This window comes from Penicillium psychrosexuale, assembly GCF_028828465.1.
Source record: "Penicillium psychrosexuale strain IBT 29551 chromosome Unknown utg000003l, whole genome shotgun sequence".
NCBI lineage: Eukaryota > Fungi > Ascomycota > Eurotiomycetes > Eurotiales > Aspergillaceae > Penicillium > Penicillium psychrosexuale.
This window is the reverse complement of record NW_026643188.1, coordinates 2,304,169-2,322,082: the sequence shown is the minus strand read 5'-3', so window position 1 is coordinate 2,322,082 and position 17,914 is coordinate 2,304,169. Positions and strand designations below refer to the sequence as shown.

General features: G+C 48.9%; 6 protein-coding genes across 6 annotated transcripts; 4 read left to right on the top strand and 2 right to left on the bottom strand.

Annotated features, from left to right (window-relative positions):
• Window positions 1-1,148: 1,148 nt before the first annotated feature.
• Window positions 1,149-2,786, top strand: N7518_004802 (GPI anchored serine-threonine rich family protein; the record flags this gene model as incomplete). Its single annotated transcript, XM_057185729.1, has 6 exons — window positions 1,149-1,336; window positions 1,389-1,466; window positions 1,537-1,677; window positions 1,732-1,988; window positions 2,201-2,495; window positions 2,618-2,786. 6 exons carry the CDS (start codon window positions 1,149-1,151, stop codon window positions 2,784-2,786), a joined length of 1,128 nt encoding a protein of 375 aa, XP_057042499.1.
• A 589-nt stretch (window positions 2,787-3,375) lies between these two features.
• Window positions 3,376-5,476, bottom strand: N7518_004801 (WD40 repeat domain-containing protein; the record flags this gene model as incomplete). Its single annotated transcript, XM_057185728.1, has 6 exons — window positions 3,376-3,425; window positions 3,478-3,553; window positions 3,609-4,092; window positions 4,146-5,082; window positions 5,171-5,313; window positions 5,472-5,476. 6 exons carry the CDS (start codon window positions 5,474-5,476, stop codon window positions 3,376-3,378), a joined length of 1,695 nt encoding a protein of 564 aa, XP_057042498.1.
• Window positions 5,477-6,031: 555 nt separating this feature from the next.
• gem1 (ERMES complex Ca(2+)-binding regulatory GTPase GEM1) lies at window positions 6,032-7,983 on the bottom strand (the record flags this gene model as incomplete). Its single annotated transcript, XM_057185727.1, has 2 exons — window positions 6,032-7,920; window positions 7,974-7,983. 2 exons carry the CDS (start codon window positions 7,981-7,983, stop codon window positions 6,032-6,034), a joined length of 1,899 nt encoding a protein of 632 aa, XP_057042497.1.
• A 584-nt stretch (window positions 7,984-8,567) lies between these two features.
• On the top strand, window positions 8,568-9,988 carry N7518_004799 (SYLF and SH3 domain-containing protein; the record flags this gene model as incomplete). The annotated part of the gene is made up of 4 exons (XM_057185726.1): window positions 8,568-8,610; window positions 8,693-8,796; window positions 8,857-9,917; window positions 9,970-9,988. 4 exons carry the CDS (start codon window positions 8,568-8,570, stop codon window positions 9,986-9,988), a joined length of 1,227 nt encoding a protein of 408 aa, XP_057042496.1.
• Window positions 9,989-11,418: 1,430 nt separating this feature from the next.
• Window positions 11,419-14,376, top strand: N7518_004798 (putative telomere silencing protein Zds1; the record flags this gene model as incomplete). Its single annotated transcript, XM_057185725.1, has 3 exons — window positions 11,419-11,424; window positions 11,625-14,102; window positions 14,161-14,376. The coding sequence occupies 3 exons, from the start codon at window positions 11,419-11,421 to the stop codon at window positions 14,374-14,376; spliced, it is 2,700 nt and encodes an 899-aa protein (XP_057042495.1).
• A 1,635-nt stretch (window positions 14,377-16,011) lies between these two features.
• N7518_004797 (uncharacterized protein) lies at window positions 16,012-17,765 on the top strand (the record flags this gene model as incomplete). Its single annotated transcript, XM_057185724.1, has 2 exons — window positions 16,012-16,053; window positions 16,149-17,765. The coding sequence occupies 2 exons, from the start codon at window positions 16,012-16,014 to the stop codon at window positions 17,763-17,765; spliced, it is 1,659 nt and encodes a 552-aa protein (XP_057042494.1).
• Between the last annotated feature and the right edge of the window lie 149 nt (window positions 17,766-17,914).

The window sequence follows — 17,914 nt, the reverse complement described above, 5'->3', positions numbered from 1 at the left end:
CGGAGAGCACAGACAGATAGATACTCAAGACTGAACGGGGACCTTTTATTACGACAGTCAAGACAAGAATTCGTTCCGACAAGCAACCTAGATACCATTTGGACTATTTTAATATCTCCCAAGAGTTGTCCAATAAGCGCTGTTCCGACCTTATGTTCATGCTTCGTGCAACTTCTTATGTACTCCAAGACCTCTCCTAGGCAACCATTTTGAAATACCAAAGCCTCTGTGGAGGCGGGATTGCTTTCTGACTAGTAAATCTGAACAAAATGAGGAGTTAATTGCTTACCGGCTTTTTCTCATTTCCGTGTGTGGAGCCGGGAGTTGGGTCGAAAATCGTATTCCCTTGGCTTTTTGTCCTACTTACGCTCATAACGACCGAGAGTACCTAGAACACAATACTTCCGATGTAGCTAGACCTTTCGGAGTTATTGTCCCACGTCTAATAAGTTATCGATTTAATAAGACTCAATGACCATAAAGTGGTGGCCTCGAATAAGCTTTCGGTATGTGTTGACAGGTCTGAATATATAGTTCCATGTAAGCCCAATCGATCTACGATATTTGATACATACAATCTCCCAGGGCATTTTATAGCTATAAGACCTTCTAGTGCATTATCGGCACTCAAGACTTTTGAAAAGAGCAATTATCCCATGAATCCCTGCCATTCGGTATCGAATCTAAACGGGCCGCAGCAGTCATCCTAGGGGTCCCGTGCCCTAGCCAATGACTATGGCTGCGCTAAGTAGTTATATGAACAAGTAATGTATTATGAAATCTATCTTTCCATTGCGATACGGACAAAAACTATGACGCGCGGCCGGTCAAAATTTCCAGACGTTGTACATCATGGATTGAGTCGACGAAAAATTCTCATATGGGCTGAAAATGAAGTTGCAAGCTACAGAATGCACATTTAATCCTCTAGATCCATTTGACTACAACGCACTAGTAGATTCACATCACGGGGACAAGAAAGTGTGGTCGTCACCTAACTATTCTGTACTCTGACACACACCTGGGAGCACGATGCGTGATGGATCAAGACGGCAAATCAGTCCAAAAATAAAGATTGCCATTCAAATTTTAGAAGACCCTGTGAGAGATACAGCCTCCTACCACCGTCATTGGGGCTATAAAGTATCATGTTCCCGTCTTATATCCCCCCTGGCCTTGACTTCCTCCAACCTCACGAATATTATATTTCGGCCCGACCTTCCAAGATTGACAACTATTTCCTTGAAATACTTCACTTCATATTGGTTATTATTGAAGCCAATCAATATGCGGATGAACATTATCTCCCTGGCGGCTCTGGCTGCTACATCTGCAGGTATGACATATCGTCCGCGGGAATACAATCAATATAGTAACCGTTGAATCAGGTCTCACTGTCACTTCCCCCGGATTGGTGAGAAGATTGACCCAGATCTGCCTCTTACTATCAAGTGGCAGTCCGTCTCGTAAGCTGCTAGTTGCCCCAGTGTTTTACGAACACTGACAATTTGCTAACCAGAAATACAATATCAATAGAACGGATCCGCAAACCTTTACCATCGAACTGGTCAATCAGAATGTCTACCCCCCGACAACAACAATTGTGGCTGAGGATGTAGACTCTTCCAAGGGCTCCTACACCGTCAAAGCAAAGACGTTCGCGGATGTAGATGATGGGTAGGTCCAATTTGATTGCATTCTATTTGAATTAATGGCTGATACGCAATCTAGGAAGGGATATCAGATCAACTTCCTCTCTCCGACTAGCGGCATTCTGGCTCAGTCTCAGCAATTCCTAGTCACTGAGCCTGGTGAAATTGCTAGTAGTGCTAGTAGCTCTGGTAAGGAAACCAGTACTGCGCTTGAAACTTCGTCTGCCTCGTCCTTGATTTCTTCCACCGCGTGGACCAGTGATCTTACTTCTTCGACTCCTTCTTCCTCGACTACTTCCTCTTACCTGTCTTCGACTGCTACTCACACCTCCATCAGTGCGTCTAGCCCTACCTCGTCCTATTACTCTACTGCTTCATCTTCTATTTCTACCCCTACAACATCTTCTTTTATAACTAGCTCTTCTGCAAGTGCGTCTACCTCTTTCGTTTATTCTTCTATTACTTCAACCTATACTTCCACCCCTGAAGGATCCTCTTATTTCCCCTCAACACCCTCAACTTTGACAGTTACAACTTCTTACACCGAGACCTTGACTACTACCTTGACGCTTACCACCCTCACTTCTTCCTCAGTTACTTCTATTTCTACACTTGCAACTTCTTCCTCGGTTTCCTATACCTCTACACTTTCAACTTCTTCTTCTATTACACCAACTCCATCCTCCATTATATCTACCTTTACTACCCCGACTACTTCTATTTCCATTACCACGTCTTCCATCCCACCTACTACATCCACACATCTTCCTACCTCGACTTTCATCACATCAAGCACTATCTCATCTACCACATATCTTTCTACCCACACATCCACTACCCCTGGTTAGTAAAGGCGGAAAGCGTAGCTTCTGAGACAGCATTTTGCTTTTCATCCACTACATGAAAGAAACAGGGACTGACTTATCCATAGAATGGACCTCATCTTCAACCATCACCTCGAGCAGTCTGTCCACCGCAACCCATTCGAGCACTACTTCGACCACCACTCACAAGACTACTTCGACCACAACATCGAGTGCTACGGAGTCGGCAAGTACCACCTCGAACGCTGCTGCCATTCTCATGCCCCCTGCTGGCAGTCTGCTTCTGGGTCTGTTTGCGCTGGTCTTTTAAATCCCCGATGTCGGTTATTCTTCATCCCAACTGGCCAGCTGGATATCCGGGAACTTAGATATATGAGTTGGAGAGTTCTGGGGTATTTGGGGTAGTCTTTTGGACAAAGTCTACTATATGTTGAAGACATTGTGGAATTTGGGCTAGTTTACTAGGGATCATTTATTTTGCTTGATGTTGATGATTTGGTCTATGGACCTATGATTATGCCCCTTACATTAATGAGAAATGCGATGATGCTATGCCTGCTTCATAATTTTGGAATTATCTATCAATCAAATCTTTGAGTTAACCATTACTCTATTCTCATTAAATTCTGTTGCCAGATAGGAAAGAAAAAGAGATGGTTAGGTCACGGTGTTAGTAGTGAAAACCGAGAACCTCGAGTTAAGTGTGCCGTCGATTGGTTTCTAGAATGACATATAGAACAGCCCTTACAAACAATCAGTATGTACAGATTTAGATTGGTAAGGTAATATTGACATCAAAAAAATATCATGTGTTAGGAGTAGAAAACGCGACGCTAAAAGACTGAAATCTCGATTGGTAACCCCCAAGGCTTCCAAGACCGTAAACCCCAAATGGAGCATCATGATTTGATGACGCTGTCGCTGGGTCGATCCCAAGTGCGGATATGGCCTGTGTCAAAATGTCAGTATTATTTAGCCCCAATCAACCTCATTATACACACCTTCAAGAGACGAAGTCATGATGCAGTCTTTCTGGAAGCCAAGCCAGCAGATAGGATCTTCGCCGACGATTTTGGACTATGGATCAGTTAGTCTTCTGTAGCAGGCAATCTGGCTGTCAATGAATGCTTACCATAATCGGGGGCAAAAGCGCTGTGCGGGACTTGGGTTCCACGGGATGACTCGTCGTCTGATCGAGATCTTCGTTGAACTTGTCGGTTTCATTTGAGTCCGAACGCACACGGTTGTCGCCGCTGTCTGCACGGTGGCGATTAGCAATTTGAGAATTTGGCACTACAATGCTGGATCGATTTCTACTTGAGGCATGGTGTGCCCGGGGACGGTGGAGCATTCCAACGCTGAAGTCCCACAAGAGGAGGCGGCAATCGTCACCGACGCTGCCGAACCGGTATGTCTTCTGGTCACAACGCCAAGGGTCGAATGCAACCCACGAAACCCAGGAGTTGTGTCCTTGGCATCTAGCAACAACCTTGCGCTCGGGGAAGGACCAAATCGTCAGTAAATCATCCTGGCCTCCGGTTACGATGTATTTGCCATCCGGCGACCAGCAGACACAGATCAGGCCGCCATAGTAGCTGCGGAATATATCCAGTACCCTAGAAGCGTTATTTAGTAATCGTTCGGTCCTCTTAACATAGGACAAACATACTCCTCTTTCAAGAAATCCATCAGTCGTAGCGACCCATCTTCGAGAACCACGGCCAGATGCCTTTGATCAGGGGAAAAGGAGAAGCTTGAAACTTTCTGGTTTGCCATTTTCCAAAAGGAGACCGGATTGGTCTTCTGGTTCTTGGAGTTCACAGATTTAAGGATGTCCAATGGCAATCGTCCAATTTCTTGTTCGGAATGGTCGTTCACCTCGGGAGTGAAAAGGGCATCCTCCTTCTCTTTGTCGTACACAACCAGCACACCGTTGGCGTGCGACGCTAAGAACAGGTTCTCAGACCCAGGAAGCCATTTTATGTGGGTGACTGGTGAGTTATTGATCACACCATTCTTGTTGATCCGAGCGTACTTCTGCGACATGGGCTCATACCAAATGATGTCGCCCGCCGAGGATCCCATCACAATGTCTAAATGTGATGATGTCTTCGTGAGTTCGTTGATGTCGTGACAGAGCATATGCGCCTTCGTGAAGAGAACTTTGGTGAGATGCTCCTCTTTCGTAGGCGAACTGAGGTCGAGCCATTGGAATGCTCGGTTGATATTCGCAAAGGCAAACACACCGTTCGGGTCACGGTCGCTCAATCGCTTGGCAGATGTCTCGTGTGTAATGACTCGCGAAACGAAGGAAGAACTGCTCTTGATGATGTTGTTCTTGGGCTTCCTTCGCTTCGCTGCGTCCTTCGCTGCCACCGGTGGCGCCGCAAGCGCTGGGTTTTCATCTCCAAATTGGGGAACTGTGATACCTGACTTCAAGAAAGTCGGAGGCTTCTTTCGAGGGTCGAGGGTAACAAGAGATAGCTTTACGCCAGTGGTAGGGGGTGTGGGTAGAGTTGCAAGAGGGTTTGGGTTGATGATAGGAGCTTCAGACGGGTGGGGAGGCGGTGTTGCGAGGAGTAAATCATCCTGGAGGGTGTAGGTTCCTATCGCAATATAAAATGTAAGACATCTCTGATATTCTGAAGGAAGCAGGACATTTAGGAAACACCAGCGATCGTGGAGCGCACATACCCTCGCCAACTTGCAGTGGACAGCCACGCTCCGGGTGGGTGATAGTATTATTCATTTCCAGAACAGGGACCGCCATACCATTTGCCGCCCCCGCCGCATATGCGACAGGGATGGTATAGCGTGGAGGAGGAGGGGGAAGCACGCTGTTGCTGGTGTCAGCAAGTGTTGTGGTTATCTGGTGCCTCAAGAGTTATGCAATTCTCTCGAATTACGTTGGTAATAGTAAGGACACAAGGCTGAGCTTGTAGAGTGAAAGCAGCAGATTGGGAGAAGTAGGAAAGGAAAGAAAGAGCGTGCTTACAACATGATTAGTCGTCACTCGTACAGGGAACAGGCGCAATTTGAACTCGGGCTGAGGTCTGGTGTGACAAACAGAGCAACCTTGGACCCGATAAGGCAAGTGCAAAAAAAGGTGCCAAGTCTGCGATGTACTTTATTCAAACTTTCCTCTTCCAGTCTTATATCTGCAAGCTCTTATGTGTGATGGACAGGTTTCAGAATATGGCAGGGGGGCGATATGGGTGCGCAATAGGTCCGACAATCACAAATGTATATATGCACTCGATCAGATGTGTATACTGAGATCAGGCTCGATGTTCGGAGGTTTGGGGATTTCAAAAATACAAGTTGAGGCGCGAGAGGGGAGGATCAGCAAGGGAAATGATGTCTGGGGTAAACGTTCGAGCGGAGAAGAGACCGCGTGCCTGGCGGGGACCGGCTTAACTCCGGCTGAGCCGGCCATGTGCCTGACTAAGTATCATAGTCAATTGAGGTACATAACTAGGTAACTAACTAACTCTTGAGATCCTTATACATTTATTTGCACATTGAACTATGGGGTATAGAATATGAACGAAGACCCTAATTTCCGCTACCAACTCGGCGCCAGATCATCACCGCGGCGGCACCGGCACAAACCACCGCCCCGAGGGCGATTCCCCAAGACATCCATTTGCCCTCCACATCCTCTTCACTACGCGGGAAAGCGGTGCTAGGCTCCATGGCAGCCTCGGCAATATGGACAAACACCTCCTGGATAGAATTCCACGTAACACTCACATGGAGCGGTGGACTAGGCATGTTTAGCATAGCTGTGTATTCATGAGGTTGGTGCTCGGCTCGCTGGGTGGTCCGATCCAGATCGGCCTTGAGCGCAATGAACACACTCGGGAGCTCTTCCAGATGGGGATATTTCGCCAACAATGCAGGAATGTACGAAAATGAGTCCGGGTCCGAGGAATCATACGTGTACGCAATCACGTCACACTGATCCAGCAGTTTGGTCTGGTTCTCCAGCAAAGCAGGCTCGAGCTCACCTAGTTCATCCAAAATCAGGTAGCACTGTTTCCCGCCCGGAAGCTCCACTGTATTCACTGCGGTACGGGGCTGGATGGTAGGGTGGTAGGTCGTGCTGAATCCACGGGAAAGAAGTGCATCGAGCAAGGCCGATTTTCCGGATCCAGGGGCTCCCAGAACGTGGCATTGGACAACATTTCGTCCAACACGGCCGGGGCGGCGACGTTTTCTTCGTGGCCGTGTGACCTTCAACGCTGCAGTAATAGACTGATCACTTTGGTCGGAGGGCTCAAAGCCCAGGTATGCCAAGTATTCGAGGGTAGTTTTAGGAGACAGGAAAGTAGTCATGCTCCACTGAGCAAGCCAGCCTTGCAGTGTTACATGTCCTGCTTCATTGCGGACTGTAGAGGATGGGAACGAACCGTCGGCCCATGATGCGGGCAAGCCCGGGGTGGGGGCAAACAAGGATGCAAGTTCAGCCTCATTCAAGCCCCCGTCATTGTCCTTGTCGGATAAAAGAAAGAGGTTCACAAAGAATCGATATCCTTCGGGCGAAAGTTCGGCAGAGGCGAACGGCGGTACTTCGAACTTTGGATGCAAGAATTTCTCCTGCAAGGAGAGATTGTCCGTGTACTGGAACGCTCGCAAGATGATCCAAACTGTTTCATGTCGCCCTTTCTCCGAGTACAATTTGTTCAGATGAATAAACCCTTGGCAGTCAATGCCGGACTCCGTAACTGAGTCAGGATAGGCTTTCTGAATGGTGTCCTTGATGTGATTGAGATCCGCTTCGTTCAATGGTTTGTTAAAGCAGCGGGTTTGAAAATCCTGGAGCTCCTTGTCTGATAGATATCCATCGCGATCTTTGTCGGAGAGATAGAATATCCTTTGTAGAGCTGCTACTGCAGCGGGCTTCAGAGCCGCCTCCTTCGAATCGAACAGCGGCGCGATCGGGTGCGTGACAGCCTTTTGGCAAACGAAGAACGCTTCGTTGACATTACGATGCTCCCGGGCACTCGTACGTATACATGAGTCGATTTCCTTAAACTCTGCCATCAAAGGAAGCATCTCCTCCTCAACCACTCGCGTTTCACTATGACCAGTCGCCAGGTCGGCCTTGTTGGCACACAGGACAACCGGGACATTGACGCCCAACGAGCGGAAATAGGGCAACCAGAACAAGGCGACTCGCTCATAGCTATAGTGGTCGGAATATACCAGAAGAATCACGTTACATTTCCGTATTTCTCGCGCGAGATTGTTCCGTTCCTGGGGAAGGGCCGAGGTGTCGACGACGGTCGTGGTCGTAACATTTTCAGGGGTCCCGAGGGTAGGAGGGATGGTGATTTGGGGGAGGACCGGCTGGATTTTGTTTGTAACAAACACGCCTTTGACGAGCGAGGTGATAAGGCTGGACTTGCCAGTGCCCTCATCGCCGCAAACGCAAATGCGAACTGGGTGAGTTGGCCTGTCAGCAGTGTTTCTGGGTGTGAGATATCCAACATACCTGATGCCATTTTCGCGTCTAGCGAGTCACGTATTAATCATAATCCAACCATGACCTTACGCTCAATTGAAGAAGTGTATGGAGATGGATAAGTTCCAAGGTCGGCCTCGGGACAATCGCGATACGATAATGGCCTTGGCGCCTGGGCATCCGCAAGTATGCTTACGAGTTATACAAGAGTTATACAGCGGCTATAGTTACATGTTTCTCTACCCATCAGGAGACTGTCGCTTTGGCTAAAATATCTCTGTTGTCGTTCTTCTTTTCTTCCTGATACATTGTGAATAAAACCCCAATTTGCCACAAACGACGCTCGTTTCAGCCCATAATTGCCCGTGGGATATCATGTGGTGTTTGCTCTCCAATTCACAAAAGCATCTCCAACATTGTATAATACCTAGTGCATATGTATTTGATCCAGTCTCGGCGTTCTGGTACGTTGGCTTCCCACGAACCAGCGTCCTGCGTTAGCCGTCATCAGCTGGGCAGGCCCACACTGACTAACCGTTGCCCTCGAGACATCAATAGCATTCCCCCCCCATTTCTCCTTCCCCAGTCGTATTTTCGATTCTACCTCGATAGTCACCAGCCAAAATGGGTTTCGGCATCCATAATCCGCTGCCGGCGTCTATGACCAGTAGGTTTCATCGATACTCAAAGCCCACTTCCCCGCAGTCGTGCGCGGCATATCCGGCTGACAGTGGATTCTCTCTCACTAGGCGAGTGCAAAAAGGCTGCAAAAATCTTGACATCGTTCGTTGATCCTAGGCAAGCATTCGGTCCCGACAAAGTCATTCCACCGGAGATTTTGGCCAATGCAAAGGTAAGACACTCATAATGCCCCGGTTGGGAACATCCGTGACTAACAAATCTTTCCCCGTAGGGTCTCGCTATTCTCACGGTTCTGAAGGCCGGTTTCCTAGGCTCTGGTCGATTCGGCTCCGGTATCGTTGTCGCTCGTCTTGGCGATGGCTCCTGGTCGGCTCCATCGGCTATTGCGACTGCAGGTGCCGGAATTGGAGGACAGATCGGGTTTGAGTTGACCGACTTTGTTTTCATTCTCAACGATGCCGCTGCTGTTCGCACATTCTCGCAAGTGGGAACGCTGACGCTGGGTGGCAATGTATCACTCGCTGCTGGACCGATTGGCCGAAATGCCGAGGCGGCTGGCGCAGCCAGTACGAAGGGTGTTGCGGCCGTCTTCTCCTACTCAAAAACCAAGGGTCTTTTCGCTGGTGTCAGTCTGGAAGGTAGTATGCTGGTGGAACGCAAGGATGCGAACGAGAAATTGTACCGCAGTCGTGTCTCCGCTAGCCAACTTCTCACAGGCAGCATTCGTCCCCCACCGGCCGCCGATGCTCTGATGCGCGTGCTGAACTCCCGTGCATTTCAAGGAAATGCGCGGGCCTACGGTGATTCCATGTACAATGACATTCCTGTCTATGACGACAGCCATGACGACGTGGTCTGGGAGGGACGCAGGGGCGATGCCTACGGTCAAGGTACCCAGCGTGGTCGATCCAACACCAGTGAAAATGATCACAGCTACAGTGATAGGCCGCGTCGCGCGAATACCTGGGCTGATGATGTCTATGATCGGCCTGCCTCGGGGCTTTCTCGTTCCGTGACAGCTCGGGCCGCTGCTGACAATTCATTTGATGGCTATGGGCGCAACCGGAGCAACACCGCGCCATCTGAAGAGGAATATACCTATTCGGATCGCAGACCTTCCCGTCCAACTGCCCCTAAACCGATCTTCCAGCAAAAGACTGGTGCAGCCCAATTGCGGTCAGACCAAGCCGTTGCCCTTTTCACATTCGATGCGGATCAGGAGGGTGACCTTGGATTCAAGAAGGGTGAAATTATTACCATAATCAAGCGGACGGAGAAGGCGGAAGACTGGTGGACTGGTCGCATTGGTGATCGCGTGGGCATCTTCCCCAGGTAAGAACTTTTTCCTTTCACTTTCTAGAATTGATGGCTAATTCATTCGCAGCAATTATGTTGAGGCTTAAATTGATGTGGTTCCTGTAGCACACACTGTGATGAACTCTTGATGCACATTTTCCCGGGACTTGATGAACATACGTCCCACCAACTCTTGCCCTACATATATCCTGGCGTATACGGATTCGTCAACCTCTTGTCTTCTCCTTTCTTTCTCTCATTCTAAGTTAAAGTTGTTGGTGCCGTTTACATTCTTCAGCGCGGAGTTTCCCGTTCTCATACTTTTTTTTTCTCTTTCGGTTTGGGACTTGGGGATACGGTCATCGTGGATCTTTTCGGTTTTATGCAGAGCATTTCCCATCTGATTGTGATTTCCCCAAGAGTTTCTGCAGAGTTTCTTCAGAGTTTATTCCATCTATGTCTCATTGGTCTCTTCCTAGTCTCTTATGTTGAAAATACCGTTCAGCTCTGTTTGAATGGACCTGACATTTTGCGTTTGATAGGTTGATTCCAATACCATAATCACATGTACTCCAGTTTCTTACTGGTCGGGATCGCTTTGTGTTCTGGCCTGGCTTGTGCGAACACTCGCATGGCATATCCAGCTACTGTCCTCGGTCTACGGGGAATTGAATCAAGTCACACGGCATCCTATCGAATCTCAGAGATGACCCCGTCTAGTTCATCCATCTATATATATTACAGATAAAGAGGTACCAAACGGCTTTGCAGTGGCCGATGTGCTTTTCTCAAATGCTTTCAACCTTTCCCGTGTCAATCTAGGCCTTTCAATCTCAGTCAAAGATGAATATAATCGGCACGAGGGAGGTGACATTTTCAGCCCTCGAGGTACATGCTGTGTCACGGATCGAAGAAGTATATTGCAAGTCAACTCTGAAAGGTAGTACCTACTTTCTTTGGGATCCGATGTTAGAATCCGAACCAAAGAATGTATCACTGAATCAGATAGGATGGAGTAGAGAGAGAAAGGGAAGAAAGCAAGAAAAGGGAACGTGTACGATGTAGATCAACCGATCGTCCATCTACCCCCGTTTTAATGTAGGTGGAGCCAACAGTGCTCAATGAATCGATACCTACTCCGTAAAAGACCCCTAAACGATCTAAATTCAGAAGAGTAGGAAAATAGCTGTAACCTTTGATATAATAGAATTTGCATTTGGAAGAGTTTAAGATAGTCAGGTGCCGCGGAGGTTACTCTCTCTCATCTGCTCTCCGCCCGCTCAACTCCCATCCTCCATTCTTCTCTTCTTTCCTTTCCTCTCCCAGAACTTCTCCACTCATGACGCTCATTCGGACTCGATAATATCCGCATGTCGAGGACGCTGCTACCGGTTCTTTGTCTCCATTGCTCTTTCCCCGCTTCGATGACCCGTTCCTCCTCGCTATCCAACGTGGTTGACACTGCCCCCTCCTCTTAAGCTTCCGCCCTTCGGGCTCCGTCTTTGGCGTCTTTTGGTTCCTGTACAACTGGCTTTCCATGCAGGTGCGTCGCTTTCTCGGTCCTTGGTATTTGGTTCATGTGGGCGTGACTTTTTTGTTGATACCCCCCTCAACCTCGAACCCCTCAAGCACAACTACAATCACATTCTTGTGGAATTGGACCCCTTCCCATGGACTCTGAGAATTGGATCTTGACTCTAAACTGGCGCATTCTTGATTCTAATGATATTTGTACCTGTTTAGGCTTCCACAAGTCCCCACGAGGCTGGCGGGCATGCGACGCGGAGAGGCCATGCCACCCATCTATCGATTAGCGATCCAAGCCATCATGTGACGGAAGCTATCGGACATATGTACGACGACGACTACGATCGTAATGATCCGAGGCGCCTGAGTTATATAACAACCCCCCTCGGCGAGTCAATAACAACCATCCCGCGCGCCGTCGCAGGGTCTGAGTCCCCTCTTTCCCCGTCCTCGCCACTGCATCAATCCACGTCAGATGGGCAACCGACACAGACAAATGGAAACCAACGGCCACCGCTTGTTACAAATCGATCTTATGACCGAGAAAGTGATCCGGGGAATGCCGATGGTACTCGTTTGCCCTCGGACACTGCAACGTCCTCTTTTCCTCTCAACGATATCGATTACGAATCCAACCCTGCGGCCGTCGCTCAGGAACTCAACAATCTCGCCGCGATTCGGCGCATGTCAATGGATGTGGCTGCCACCGGTGACCCTGACCTCCCAGGCTTCGCACCACCGCCCTCGCCCTCCGCCGACGAAGATGACGCCTCCCGGTTATTTTGGGTTCCTGCGCGACTGCATCCAGAACTGGCGCCGAAAGAATTCAAGTCGTTTCTCGACAGCAAGGCCGACCTCATAAAGCGCAGATCCGGCGATTCTTCGACCTTAGGGGCCGAACGTCAAGGGTCGGGAGGTGGTCTTAATCGCAAACGCTCTATGTTATCGAGACAAATCGACAATTCGGCGGGTTATACAGATGGTGCAGATCGGTTGGAACATCAACGCTCCCAATCAAATAAGCAAGGTGGGATGTTGAGTCCCAACTTGCAGCAGTTGGAAAGCTTGGTGGATGATTCGCAAGTGGTGGCCAAAGAATCACTCTTGCGCGGCATGCGGAATATTGCCATTGCAGGAAACGAGGACAGGCCGATCCTGCCACCCGCACCTCCGGGAAACAGCCTACGTCGGTCAACCCGGACACAATATATGAAAGGCAGTTTGAAAAAGGGCGAAAAGTTGCCCTATTCTAAACGAGTTGGACGGGGGGCATCTGAATCTGTGGGGAGTGATACCAGATCTCCAGGTGTTCGCTCACCTCAAGATCCCGCAAGTCTGGAGCTCACCGGTGTCTCCACTGATTCTAATCCCAAAACGACGCGAGCGGCTCGAGCCACCTCCGCCTCATCGCATGGCTCAGCTTATGCACCAAGCTCAACCACGAGTTCGCAATTCGATTCGAATGTCGATCAGCCTGAGGCCGAGCAGGAAGCCTTGTCGACCTCTGGTGGGCATCCGGATGCTGATCCGGATCGATCCGATTCGGGAGATCCGACCAATACACGAAAATGGCATTCTCGTATCAGCTCGAATGGCCGATCTACCTTGAACATAGCTCCAGGCGAGCAGAAGATCCCTGCAATAATTGAAACACCTCCCGCCACTGAACCCGACCGCATACCAAGTCCACCTTCACAAAGTAGGCAGTCATCGGATCATGCAACGGCATCTACAACTCCATCGCCATCGAAATCCACATCTTCGCAGGACCCGGTACCGAAACGTCCCAAGAACCCTCGCCTACCACCCCACGAACCCGCATCTTCACTCAATGACATCGCCAATAACCCTCAGATGATACCTGGCAACAGTACCCGCACTGACAGTCTTTCATTCATACCCACCATCTCAGAAGAACGCAAACCCGATGAACGCAAGCCTGAAGAACGCAAACCTGAAGAACGCAAACCTGAAGAACGCAAACCTGAAGAACGCAAGCCTGAAGAACGCAAATCCGAGAGCAAGAAATCAAAAGACAAGAAGGAATCTGATGGTAGCCGCAAGTCTAGTTGGCACTGGTTGTTGGGCAGCGAAGAAAAAGACAAGAAAAAAGACAAGGACGCCGACTCGAAAAAGACTAAATCAAAGACTGTCGACAAAACCCATGATAACACACGTCTAGATGTTTTACAATCATCTATCGAGAGCACTCCGCGGGGACGGGAAAGTGTTGTCTTGGACCGCCTTGATCCGAAGGTTGATGAAGATCGACGCAAAGACAACGTGAGGAGGGTATCGGGAGAATCAAAGAAAGAAAAGGATGGCATTTTCTCTTCTATTTTCGGCGGTGGGCGAAAGAAGCACAGTAATGAAGGCCACCACCGAAAACATTCGTCACGAAACATTTCTCCTGATCCTCCGATGCGAGTACTTCGCGCCGACGTCGATTATCCGTGGTCTCGCTTCTCAATTTTGGAGGAGCGAGCTATTTACCGGATGGCGCATATCAAGCTTGCGAATCCCCGGCGAGCTCTGTACTCTCAAGTGTTGCTGAGCAACTTCATGTACTCATACCTGGCCAAGGTACAACAGATGCACCCGCAGATGCCAGTTGTTTCATCTGGATCATCCCAGAGATCATCAAAATCAAGGGATCAGCCAGATGAGTATGCGCAATATCAGCGATACCAAGAGGTAGGCGAAGATGCCCTTTGTCCTAGGGGAAAGCAAGATTGCTAACAGCCTCGCACAGTCTCAGGACCAACAACACTACGGAGAAAGTGCCTATGACGACTCTTCCATGTACGACTATGATGGCGATTCGCATGATCGCTACGGTAGCCATTCGAGGAGCGACAAGCAGGGCTATGAAAATGGCCAAGCTTATGGTCCAGGTCACCAATACGGACACACGTCCTTTGGCGACGACGTCCAACTCGATGACGACGATGACGATGATATGTGGTGATCTGGGGCTGGCATCCTCACTCGTTTCCTTTCTATTTCACTTCTGCTTTCTCGTTTCTAGCAGCTCACGGAAATACCCATGCTTTTTGTCGGTTCAGGATGTTCCTAGGACATGTACACTCAAGCCGCATTCTCCCATTTTCATGCATTACCCATATCCTTTCAAATGTTCTTCATAATTCCCCGTGTACCAATTCTCAAGGGGGCTCGTATCGTTATGCACTCATTGGCATCTAGCAACAGGGAAGGTGAAATGCGGCTTTGGCAGAGGGTTTCCTCTTTGTTTGATTCCTGCGTCTCTTTTGGCTCGGTGGTCATCTGGCACTAAGGAGTGCAATATGTATATCTGGCCCAACGTGTGGGCCTGGTGTTCGGGCTTAAGCCCTGATTTATCTCTTCGCATAGCGTCTGGGGTTTTCCTTTTTCTCTCCCTCTTTGGTACACTACACGATTATACCTTGTCTGTATTTCATTAATTTTTTTATTTTTTTTCAACGCTTAACATTCCCACATGAATGAATCACGGCCTGGTTGATTTGTTGTGTCAGTTCCTCAGCCTGTTCCAAACATAATCTTAGTTCGTCCTTGTGCCTACGTAAGTATACTATCAATATTACTCTGACTTGGATTCATATTCCTTAAGCTTACGATATTGAGAAGGAACGTCATATTAAACGTTGAAAAACCCAATTCCTATATACAGAATAGAACGGCTCTCTTCATACATATCCAGGGATCGACCGGTGAGTGATATCAAATCATTCTAGACAAAAAACAATACTACTATAAGTAAGGTTGGGAACCAACTCGATCAACTGTTGCCATGGTAATTGACTATGCAGGTGTATAGTATAATGATAACTGAACCATCAAACCCTAGTTAACATGTATTAATACGGACCACTCGAAGGCAGGGATCAACACCGGCGTCATAGAATATTCATAAGCCTTATATCGCCAGCATTTTGGTGATTGAAATGTTATAGACAAGAAACATTGTTTTTGAAATATCCCCTATTGTAGTAGTGGCCCGTGGGATGTGTTTGCTTTAGCTTGCCTACATACATACATAGGGCCCCAATAATGCTACCTACAGATAAGCAAATAGAGTCCATTGAACCTGTAGTTATACGCATGAACAGCAGACTCCATGACAATCGAGTTTATACTTTACATGGTTAAGAAACATTCATAGAGCTTACAGAGGTAGATATTACAATATAGGCACAAGTATAGATTTTGGCGGATAGGATGGAACAAGTACGTGTTGTTAGGTAGCAGTTTCTAGATCGTATGAAAAGCAACCCTCCGCTCAGTTCTGTTTTGAGGCTTAGCCACACCATTCAAAACCCTCGCCCAAGCACGTGATCTGTATACACGTGCCATTTCCTACCCCACCCACGTGATACTAGAACGTGACTTGTCGTATGGCTCTGTGATTCGTTCCCCCATCTTCATTACTTCCGGGCCGCATCGATCTCTATCTCTAGGTATCTTATCGCAAAGCTATTAAGATCACGGGAAAAAAGCCACTTTTCACCTTCATCACTCCCCTAACGCCTTTTACAATTATCCAACCTCGCAGTCCTTCATAGGGAATGACAATATTACATCCAATACCACTGCAACTAAGTCCATGATCACAGCCATGGGGGACTGTGGCGATGAGCTCTTCAAGGTACGTCGCGTCCCACCGATTCACGCACAGTATAGGCATAGCGTGATGTACTAGTCACTTATCACGCTCTGCTCTAATGCCCATTTCTTTATTAGGAGCTTGAAAGCACCTACTGTCCACCAATTGATCCTGCATTGTTTGTTGCGATCGTATCGGACTTTGACCTGGCGATCCCCACTCAGGTCGAACAGTTGCGCGAAACCCTAAACTTGCTGAACGCATCTGCTGTTGAGCAAGCAGACTTGCCATTTGACCCCACAGGCACAACGAACCTCCGGAACTCTGACGTTTCAGGCTCTTTGGGCGGCGAATCGTCTGACGACGCACCATCGGATTTCATAAGCTGGCCATCGCTCGAAAGTCTTGACCAGGACAATGGTGACTCCAATTGTGCTAGTCGTCATGCCGAAAAGCTCAAAGGCTCTAAGCTTGCATACACCTTTCTGGGCATGACAACTGCTGACAAGGCACAAAACTTGATTAGCATGTTCCCAAGTATTACTCGTCTGGAAGCCGAGCGCATCCTAGAAGATTGTCATGACAACCTCAGTCGTTCGATGGATGTCTTGCTCAATCTTGCTTTCATCGAAGAGACACAAATTGCCAGAGAAGTTCCTCAAGAAACGCCCAAAGAGGCTGCTCAAGGCAGTCAATTCTCCACTCCCAAGTCAATTGATGGCTTCCAGGCCAACGAGAACCAGAACGGCAGTAAGAAATCCCGAAAGAAGAAGAAGCAGCAACAACAACGTCGAATCGAACTGGCCTCCCAGGCCATGAACAACACCTCTGCCAATAAATGGGAGGCTGGAAAGAAGGATATCCAGTTTCTTTCCTCGCGGGCCAGCGCTTTGCAAAGGGAGAAAATCGCATCGACTTATCATGAAAACTCCATGTCACTCGGTGCGACGATCAGAGTCTTGGCACAGGTCCATGGGCCCAAGGACATCCAGGAGATTGAAGACGATCCTGTACTCATTACACAAGTGGGGGAGCTCAGTCACAAGTACCCCGGCATCAATGCCACCACTCTAACAGGCTTGGTTCGGATATCAAACAATCAGATCTCAGCCGCAGACGAACTGGCTGAAAAGTTGGCCCGTCGCCCTGATCTCACTTGCATTTCAAATATCATCAGTTTCGTTTCGTCGCCAGTCGCTCTCGACGAGGAGGAAAACGTGGCGCCAACCCAGCAGGCAGATTCTGCTTCGGATTTCATGGAGTTTGATGAAGCTGCCGCCGCTGCCAACTCTCACTTCGCAGCCCGATCAGTTGCCCTCGCCCAAGCATCCCAAGCCGCCCGCCGCGCACGCTCAAACCCGCTGTACGGCGGCGCTTCTGCCTATTACCGGGACGTTGGAAACGAGCAACGTCAGCTTGCCATGCGTCATTTGGCAACAGCTTCTGACCGGCTGGTGGCCCGCCAGTCGTCGCAATATGACCTAGATCTGCATGGTGTGACGGTCGTCAACGCGGTCAGAATTGCTCGCGAGAGGGTCCAGGCGTGGTGGGACGGACTAGGAGATCAGAAGTACGTTCGTGGCGGAGGACAGAGCTCCCACGGCGGGTTCAACATTGTGTGCGGTGTTGGTCACCACTCCCTCGACCGCAAGTCACATATTGGACCCGCCGTGTGGAACATGCTGCTGAAGGAGGGGTGGCGTGTGGAGCTCAACCGGGGCTCCATGTTGGTGACCGGCGTGAATCGCCGTTGAATTTTCTTTTCCTTGTTTTCTTCTCCATTTTCTTCAATATTGTTCATATGTCAGATTTTGTTGTTAAGATACCCCTGCACTGCCGGAGTTTTCCCAGTTGGGACCTGGGGCTGTTCAATCAAACTTTTTTTTTTCAGAAAGAAATCATC